The sequence below is a fragment of the Echinops telfairi genome, unplaced genomic scaffold (assembly GCF_000313985.2).
Source record: "Echinops telfairi isolate 266 unplaced genomic scaffold, ASM31398v2 ScPeMD7_27;HRSCAF=92, whole genome shotgun sequence".
NCBI classification, from domain to species: domain Eukaryota; kingdom Metazoa; phylum Chordata; class Mammalia; order Afrosoricida; family Tenrecidae; genus Echinops; species Echinops telfairi.
The window spans coordinates 3,587,731-3,597,752 of record NW_022103924.1 but is presented as its reverse complement, the minus strand read 5'-3'; the positions used below and the strand labels follow the sequence as shown (position 1 = coordinate 3,597,752).

General features: G+C 45.5%; 1 protein-coding gene across 1 annotated transcript in view; it reads left to right on the top strand.

The window, feature by feature from the left end:
- Positions 1-10,022, top strand: part of AOPEP (aminopeptidase O (putative)) — a 537,030-nt gene that overhangs the window by 383,113 nt on the left and 143,895 nt on the right. Inside the window, exons 11-12 of the mRNA XM_045289429.1 lie at positions 4,414-4,474; positions 6,014-6,020. Coding sequence (XP_045145364.1) covers positions 4,414-4,474; positions 6,014-6,020 — 68 coding nt within the window. The remainder of the gene's footprint in view (positions 1-4,413; positions 4,475-6,013; positions 6,021-10,022) is intronic.

Here is a 10,022-nt window from a genome sequence, read left to right as displayed (position 1 = left end):
TGAGCAAAATCTATACACGTAGAATCTTCTTGCCTAAAATAACCATCCAAGAGGCAGTAGCTGAGTGGCAAAATTTGAGTCTGTGTCTTCTCAGAAAATTAAATATTTTTGTATGTTCTTTCTTAATTTCCTTTGGGGGATGATTAAGGCCATTGACATTGCCTTTTAAAGAATAGTGTTTTTAGCAGCTGGAATCATGGCTTTCCTCTTTCTTTCAGGCCTTAACATTGCATTCCATGTTAGCAATTCCCAGATAGGCTCTTAGTGCAGGTTGATATCTGTAATGATTCAGAGACTGGAGACCTGAGTTTTTCTTGAGTTTTTCTGGACTGGCTTTGGCCAGGGCCCTCTTGCTCTTCAATATCTCCATTGTCAACCCCCCACCCCTACCCTCCACCCCCAAAAGGCCACACAACAATTGATATCACTTCACAGAGATATTATGAAGGATAAAATGATAAAGGTTCTAAGGTGCTTTGAACCTTTCCAAAGGAAAGTGATCTGGAAACACATGTTCTCGTTATTCCCAGGAGGGGATCTTTTGCTCCTGGAGAGTGCCTGCCCCCACACTTGCCCCTCCCCAGAGATTCTCCATGGCTTCTGATAGTAATTGGAGGGCAGGGCAACCACGCCTTCAGCAGTAGAGACATCCATGAGACAGGAAGTAGACCTTTATTTGGTACAAGCACAGCCCCTCTCGGCTGCAGGCTGTCTGTGCCATATATCAAAAACAGGCGAGTTGTCTTAAAGCCTGTGTTTGGCACAAAAGGGAAAGTTGAGGGTTTGCAACCAGGCAGCATAGGTTTGAATCCTAGCCCCTGTAAGTACTATCTGTGTGGTCTTAAGATAACCTCATAGAGTCTTGGTTTGCCCCTTTCTAGAATGAGGATGATATTGGTCGTGCACAGTTACCGTGGAGTTTAAACGAGAGTTTAGTCACAGTGTCTAGTAGATAGCAGTTGTCTGATAACCAGCAGCTACTCCCTTAATGCCTTCATTTGGAGTGGACAGGGGGTTTCTTGTCTCTTTGTATATTTGTCTTTAAGGTCACTGCATATTAATTATCTGTGTCTAAATACTAAATTTGGTAAAGCAAAGAAGGGAAGCCAGGGTTTACTTTCCATGTGGGAAGTTGGCCCAGGTTCGATGCCCAGCTAATATGCCTTAGTGTACTCATCTGTTACTGGAGGTTTACATGTTGTTATGATACGGAAGTGGTTCCAGTGGTGCTTCCAGACTAAAAGAGGCCAGGAAGAAAGGCTGGTGAGCTCCTTCCTAAGATCATCCATGAAAACCATGTGGATCACAATGGTCTGGCCTGCTAGTGATGGTGGGGGTGTGCCAGGACTGGGCAACATTTTGTTCTGTTGTGTACAAGGCTGCCTTGAATCGGATGCCAACTCCCTGGCAGCAAACACCGTGTCCGTAGCAGATAGCCTTGTCCTGGTGCCGTTTCAGCCTTCCATGGAACCTTCTGTCCATTGGGTGTCCATGAGTGTGCCACACAAAGAAGGCGTTGCCTGTACTTTAGTCTTCTGTGGTAAAATCTTTGGGCCTCAATCAATAACATTCCAAGCCTACACCCACAGCCCCCTCCCTGCACCACTCCCTAAAGAAGTGTCTTTATGCTCAACCACCCCAGAGGAAGTTTATGTCTGTGGCCTCTTGTTCACTCCTCCACAGTGATGTACCCCAGCTGTTCACCATCTTTTGTGAAGTCTCTCAAAACGGCTTTTCATTTGCTCTTCAGACTTCTCTTCTTTGGGAAATTTAATCCCATCCCTCTGTAAAGGCCCCAGCGCACATGCCCCTTTGATCATTGCTGCATCTCTTCCCTAAATCATTGCTACATTCTTTATCTTCCTCTTCAGTGTGGAAACCCCATTCAAACATGTTCTCCAAACAAAACTCCGTCAGAGTAGCCTGTCAGGTCATTCTGGGTCACCTGAATACCCCTTCAAGCATGGTGATAAGAATCCCTGAATTCTTGGCCGAACAGGGTCTCTTTTCAGCTAGATAGGAAGCAATTGAAGGACACTTTATTACCTGTGTCCAAAGAAATGTGACATTGTTTTATTTTAAAATAAAATGTGTAGATTCTATAATTTACACGGAAGACTGTTCGATTGGCGCATGTTCTCACTTGCATTGCCTGCAGATTAGCAGTTCTACATCAGCCACTGCAGGTGCCTCCAGAGAGGATGAGTCCTGTGGTGGAGGGTTGAGTTCCCTTCTTTACCCCTCATCGACCTGAGTTTGAGTGGTAGTGACAGCTCTGCTGGGGGTCCTGGGGGCGGAGTGGTTAGCATCTGCAAGGTTGGTAGTTCTAAACCACCAGCTGCTCCTTGGAAGAAAGATGGGACTTTTTACTCCTGTAAACAGTCCCAGTCTTGGAAATCCACAGGGAGGTCGCTATGAGTCAGCGTCAACTCGATAGCAGTGAGTTTATTGATTTATTTATTGTTTGAGATGGCCCTGCAAGCATTGTAAGTTGCCCGTCCTAGTTTAGAGCAGAGCCTGATTTCTTCTTCTTTGCCCTTCCTTCTCTCCAAGCAGCCCAGCCAGCCCCCTGGCCTCCTCACACATGACTCGTGCCAGGGCAGGGCATTTCCAACCGGATTTAACCCTCGTAAACCAAACTCAACCAAGAGTCCATGGCAGTGAGTGCATGGGCACTCTGCTGGGGACCAGCTTCTTAAAGAGCCAACAAGCAAAGATGCCATTTTGAGGATTCAGATGGATCTCGAGTGTCAAAGAGTAAAGTGCCCCTTTGAGGGCTAAGGTGTATCTGACCCACGCCATGGTGTTTTCTGTCGTCCTATAATCACGTGAAAACCAGACAGTGAATAAGAAAGGGAGAAGAGAATTTATGTGTTTGAATTGTGGTGTTGGTGAAGAATATTGAAAGTACCTACCGCAAAGTACTAGAAAAACAAATACATCTTCTAGGAAGTACAACCAGAATGCACCATGGTGCACCTAGCGTACTTTGGACATGTTGTCAGGAAAGACTCCAAAACTCCAAATTTACTGCAATTGAGTCAATTTTAGCTCATAGTGATCCTATAGAACAGGGTAGAACTGTCGCTGTGAAGTCCCAGGACTGTAACTCTTTATAGGAGTGGAACACCCAGGCTCTTGGAATTAGCAACACACAACCATTAAACTACCACCCCTTCCTCAGGAGAGACTAGTCCCTGGAAAAGGATGTGGTGCTTGGTGAATGAGAGGTCCGGTGCCAAAGGGGACCTCAGCAACGCCGTGGCTGTAACCACGGGCCCAAGCATAACAATTGTGAGGATGTCTCCTTCGGTTGGACATTAGAGCGAACTCAGAAGGGTCCTGGCAACAACAGCCAGCCACCATTAACGTAAACGTAAAGCCCCCTAAGTGAAAAATCTTCATTCCTCCCGAAAACTGTTTTGTCAAGTCAATAGTAAAGTGTGCTTCATTCATTTAAAAAAGGAAAAGTTTTAAAGATCTAGTCATGGAGCCTTACATGAAGTGTTCTGCCTGTGAGATTTGGAGGGGGGAGTTGAGACAGACATGGCCAGAGTCCAGTTATCAAATCCATCTCAGTCTCAACAGGGGTGAATGTAGAGAGGACAGGGCAGGAGGGCGAAACCCTACAAGCCTGGAAGCGGGATCAAGGGAGGCCTCTGTAAGTGGAGGTGCAGGTATGTGCAGGATTGACCCGAAGAAGCCAGGGTTGGGGGAATTGGCTTCCTGCCTTATTAGCAGAGGAAGGCAGGAAGACACAGCCCAAGGTCACTTGACCCTAAATGTATTGGACACTTGGTCATTTGAAGGAGTGTTCAAGTCAGCAGGGCATGAAACCAAAAGCATTTCAGCTGACTAGGGATCAGACGGCGCCTGCATGGTCACAGTCCTTCAAATACAGTGACTGAAGCAGTGGGGGCCGCATGGGGGCCATGCACCTTGGCCTCCCTTTGTCTCCATAATCATCTGTGTTGGTGTGGCTTGTTTCGGCCCCACCTAGGAGATGATAAAGGTCCATAAGGTTCAATGCACCGTATAATGTTCACGTTTCACATTGGTGCCCTAAAGGCTGTCATGTGTGGATTTCATTTTGATGCACTACCTATGAATATGCATTATCCTCCCTGAATTGACATCCTGAACAGAGCTGACATTCCTTGCAAAGCTTTAAAGAGGTCAATCATGGTGTGTGCCCTGTTTTCAGATTTTATCATGCATCTGGCCATTAACTGAGGAGAAGCTGTACTGAATGGGCCTGGATTCTCTTCCACACTCCAGTGGGGGGTGGGGGTGGGGGTGGGTGCTGCTCTTTCTCCAAAGGATAGGTATTTCTCTGGAAGATTGACACTAAGAATGTGCTAGTCTGTGTAATAAGTGCCCCTGGTGTTTATAATTTTTTTGTTTTTTTTAAAGGCTTGAGTTGTCTGTTGAAAACATTTTCCAAGACTGGCTCGAGAGCTCCGGAATACCGCAGGTACACTAAAGATGGCAGCTGCTTCTGTCGTGTCTGTGGCAAACAGTAAAGCTTGCTACTTGGCATTTCAATCATGTGTAAGATTGTAGATGAGCCCTGATGATGTACTGATTATTCGTTGGGCTGCAGCCAGCATAGGCAAGAGTTCAAAACCACCAGCAGCTTCTCTGGAGAGAGACTGGGCTTTCTACTCCTATAAACAGTTACAGCCCTGTAAACCCACAGGGGCTCACTATGAGTCATCATGGACTTGATCGCAATGAATTGTGAAGATGTGTGGTGTGTGTGTGTGTGTGTGTGTAATTATTTTACTCAATTGGAGTATCCCTAAGGCCCTAAGGAAAATACTGGTCTCCTCACTTCCACTTCAATGCCTCAAGTGGACAGTGATGTTACTGGGAACATGGTGGTGGATCTTGAGATTTCTGTTCAATGAGATCTGTATAACTTGAGTTGTGTTTTGTGTAATCATCAGGAAACAGTCCTGTTCTTTGGGTGGAACAGATAGTGAGCTGGTTTGCCTTTAGATCTCCTCAGAGAAACCTGTAGTTTCAGTCCCTCACTTGCCCTGCTTGCCTGCCCCTCTGCCCCTCCCCTGGCTCAGCATCCCTGCCTCAGATTGGACTTCTCCAGGCGGCCCACTTAGATTTGGTGCTCTGAGACATGCCCAGGCCCCTGCATTGTCCTACTTGAAAGACCTGAGCCTATTCCTGCTTGAGGTGGATTCCCTCCCGCCTTGCAGTCCATGAATAACTCTGAGACCAGCATTTGCCCTGCTAGCTTCACTCCCTGAAAGAAGCCCTAGTGATGTGGTGGATTCTGTATGCATTGGGCTGCTAACTGGAAGGTTGGCAGTTTGAAACTACCAGTTGCTCTGTGAGAGAAAAACAAAGCTTTCTACTTCTGTAAAGATTTACAGTCTCGCAAGCCTACAAAGGCAGTTCTACTCTGTCCTGTAGGGTTGCCATGAGCCAGAATCAACTCAATGGCAGTGAGGTTTTTTTGGAGTTCCACTCCCTGGGGAATCACGGGGCCTGCAGCCCCCTTTCCCTCAATGCCACCCAGAGCTTCATGAGCAGCCCTTGGATACCTCACCAGCCTAATTGTGACCTCCCAGAGTGGTGCCCTGGAATGGCTGCTCTGGGCTGTTCCCAGGCTGGACCTGACTCATGGTGGCAGTTTCTGTTGCCTGGCATGACCACAGTGCAAGTGGGAAACTCAGCCCTGGTCCCTGGTGAGCAGGCCCTCCAGCCGACTCCTTTCTGGTTCAGTGGCACGTGGCAGGTTATAGGAGCGTCCACCTTGAGTCTCTCTGGATGTCATTGAGGATGAAGCACCAAATTAAGGAAGAGGGGTGGAGTCTGTTCTGTTCTCCACTGCCTTTCTCTCCCTCTCCTCAAGTCTCTGTCCTTTTCTGCCACACGGGAGGACAGTCACAGCCACAAGCCACTATCAGCCCTGCTCCTCAAGGAGGACCCACTGCCCTCTGTCCAGGAATGTGTGTCACCTATTCAAAGTCTGCAAGCCAAAAAGAATAAGCCCCTGAGTTTTGAAAAACAAAAAGCTAAAATTAAAAAGGGGTAGGGGAAGTGCTTGCAACTCACACGTATTATAATGAGCTCTGATGTTTTCTAGGAGGGTCCCATCCAAACCAGACCGTGCCCTGGGTGCAAAAATCAGAGGGAAGTATGAAAGGTTTACCAGTTCCTGAACCGGCAGGCCTCACCTCTCCTGTTGTAGCTAGGAAGCCATTTACTTAGTACCCCAAGGCCACGCTGTTCCAGAGCTCACAGAAATTCTTTGGGAAGTGTTAGGGGCTCAGAGAGCCTATTCTTGTAGTCTCTGCCCCAGAGGCAAATGGGGCCTGTGGTTTTCAGCAATTCTCCTGGAGGAAGGGAGAACAAAGAGGGGCCTAGAAGCTGGAGCACCCACTTGGGTTATGTAAGGTGACCAGATTTTAACATTGGTAAAGCGGGACACCAATGATAAAACTCATATCCTGGCGAAATAGCCACATGGCAGCCAAAAATCATATACCCTAGCTTGTTGTGCATTCTTTCCAAAAATTGGGACTTTTTAAAAACGCTGTGGGATGCGGGAAAAATTGTTAAAAATTGGAACTGTCCCACCAAAAGCGAGATGTCTGCTCACCTTAGTTATAACCCTGCTTCTGACCTTCTCCCCCCAGCAGGCTCTCACTTCACCTGAAGAGGAGGCTGCTTTGCAGCAGCAAGTGGCTTTTGCTTTTCATGAAGGAGAGAGACACGTGAAAGGGAGCAATTTACCTCTGAACTTTACTTCTTTTTTCCTATAAAGATCTAGCTGTATTAGTGGCAGCTTATAATGCAGACAGGAATCTGCTATAAACTGACCAAACCTGCTGTCAAAACACAGCCAGGTGCAATGAGGCCCACCGAGCTATAAATTGTCTTTAAGACCCAACTGGTATTTCCTTGGATGCTTAACTGTTGAGTAAAAACAACAGCTTCAGACAGAAGGGACCCTGATTTAGTGCCTATCTTTTCAGTGGTGAGTGATCAGACGGCATCGTTTCAGCTCTTCTGCTCATTTCGTGCCATTATTTATATGGCTGGTGGTGATTTACCTGCTCCGGGCCCACTCACACTCCTTGAACGTCCTTTCTCATTTTCACTTCAGTGAAAGGCTTGCAGAAGGCCAGGGACCCCCTGGCTGCAAGAGCCTGGCGGTGAATGGGACACCTTGTTCTTTGTCCCCATCATTATAATCTAAAGTTACGAGTGTGCTTGGCCTGGAATGACAACCAGAGCCCTGAAAAGGCTCCCATATTCTTTGTTCTTGTTAAAATTTTCTGTCTCCCAGCAATTGAAGTCATTCATGGCCAGAGAGTCACGTTCTACTGGTGAAGTTTTATTCCACGGGTTACAGAGGCGTTTTGTCTTCTTTCAGGAAGGCTTGCCTTTTGGTTGGTCTCAATTTACCTTCTTGGCCACGTTGAATGGAAATCATTAAAAAAAAAAGAAAGAAAGAAAATAAAGATAAATAAAAGTAAGCATGAAGCCCAAGTAAATCACATTCAAATATCTTCGAAGAATGCCCCTAGCTCTATAACCTTTGCCTTCATAATCAGATTTGATGGTACTTTCAATAGTGTTTACATCACATAGATTATTACACACTTACTTGGAATATTAATGTTTTTAAATAAGAAAATAAAAATTATTAAGAGGCCTCTTTGATATATATCGTATCAGACATTTGTCTAAATGTTCAAAAACATATTTTACTATTCTCTTTCTCTCCCTTCCTAAATTTGAAAAACTGTCTTCTTTATAGCAAGTTCAAGCAATAGCAACATATGAAGTGTAAAAGTTCTAGGCCCTCCCTTAATCTTACTCTCTATAGAATATTACTCATTCACTGCCAATGAGTCAATGCTGACTCTTAGTGACCCTCAAAGACAGGGTAGAATTGCCCCCTGTGAGTTTCTGAGGCTCTTTACTAGAGTAGAAAGCCCTGTCTATCTCCTGAGGAGCGACTCATGGTTTTGAGCTGTGACCCTTGCAGATCACAGTCCAACGCAGGGCCCCACCGGTAGAACAGTAGGGTCTGGTAATGGCTTTGTATGTGGCCTTCCTCCTACCCAGTTTTTGTGTGTTTTTTGGCTTTGAGTTTTTCAAGAAATATGATTATTAAAACCTAAACTTTTCATTTGGTGTCCTATCTTTAGCAGCCTCTCATGTCCTTTCATATGATTCAATAGCCATTATTGTAACAGATGCAAAGCTTTCTTTTGAATGATTTGATTTACTCAGATCCCCACTGTTGGAATGTCGGTGGTTGTTAGGTGTTACCGGTCACAGCTACCTTTCCTCACCAGAACAAACTACTGCCCATTCCTGGGCCTTCTTCATAATTGTTGCTGTTTCAGCCACTTAGTCAGTTCATCTCTCCAAGGGCCTGCCTCTTTTTGGCTCATCTTCTATTTTACCAAGAATGATGGCCTTTGCCAGGAACTGGTCCTGCTTTAAAGAGGTACCAGCTGTACCTCTTCCCAAACTGATTTGCTCATTCTCTGGGCAAAGACAAACCAAACCATTGTCAGCAAGTCGATTCAAATTCCAAGCGATGCTATAGATAATTTCCAACACTGTAAGTTTTTTTTTTCCTTAACAGTTTTATTGGCACATCATTTATGTTATCATACAATTCTCTTTTTTATCATACAATTCAATAGTCTAATCGTTCAGTCATCTCAAGGGGAATTGTACAATCATTACCATATCAATTTTAAAACATTGTGCCCTCCCCTTGTTAAATTGCTTTTACAATGAGTTGTGCAATCCCAATCATTTCTAGAGCTCCTCGCCACCCCCCACCCCTGCCTTTCTTATTCCTGAAATCCCTTTCCCTCCTTATCACCCCCACCCGCACCCCTGCATCCCCTGTCTGCCCTTGTATCAGTTATTCTCACTATGCATCCACTCCTCCCGTGCTTCACAAACTGGGAAACCCAACAGATACAATAAAGTGGTAAGGATAAAATAATAATATCGTAATATAAAGACAAAACTACAAATAGGGTAAGAATAAAAACCAAAACATCAACATTTAAAAAGCCAGGGGAAATTTTCTGCCATGGAACAAGTAAGAGATACTGGCACTCAGAACAAATTCCGGTCAGGTTGATAGGGAGGTCAACTGGCCAAGTGTCTAGCTCCGTCCAACAGAATCAAGATTACAATGGTCTCTGCCTGATGTAAGGCTGCTCAAGACTCTTACCTGTGGCCAGAGCGGATCTGCCAGTGGCTCAGTCTGACCAGATACTCTGAAGAGGGGCTTGGGGCTCCCACCAGCCCCCATATCCCTCCACAAATAGGGTGTTCATAATTTTTGCTCTGATGCTTTTCCCTTCACCATATTTGAATTTTGTAATTGTCATCTTTGGATCACACAAGCTAGTGTGCTTCTTCTATGTGGACTTAGTTGATTACTTATTTAGATGGCTGCTCTTTAGAAGACCCCAGACACTACTCTGATTTATAGCCAGGCATCATCTACTTTCTTCACCACGCTTTTCTGTAGCACCCTTATCTTTTCTTTTTAAAAAAATCATTTTATTGGGGGCTCGTACAACTCTTATAACAATCCATCCATCCATCCATTGTGTCCAGCACATTTGTACATATTTTGCCATCATCATTCTCAAAACATTTGCTTTCTACTTGAGCCCTTGGTATCAGCTCATTTTTCCCCTCCCTCCCCGCACCCCCATGAACCCTTGATAATTTATAAATTATTTTTTTTGCCATATCTTACACCATCCGACATCTCCCTTCACCCACTTCTCTGCTGTCCATCCCCCAGGAAGGAGATTATATGTAGATCCGTGTAATCTGTTCCCCCTTTCTCCCTCACCTTCCCTTTACCCCGGTATTGCCACTCTCACCACTGGTCCTGAGGGTTTCATCTGTCCTGGATTCCCTGCGTTTCCAGTTCCTCTCTGTACCAGTGTACATCCTCCGGTCCACCGGATTTGTCAGGTAGAATTGGGATCATGATAGTGGGG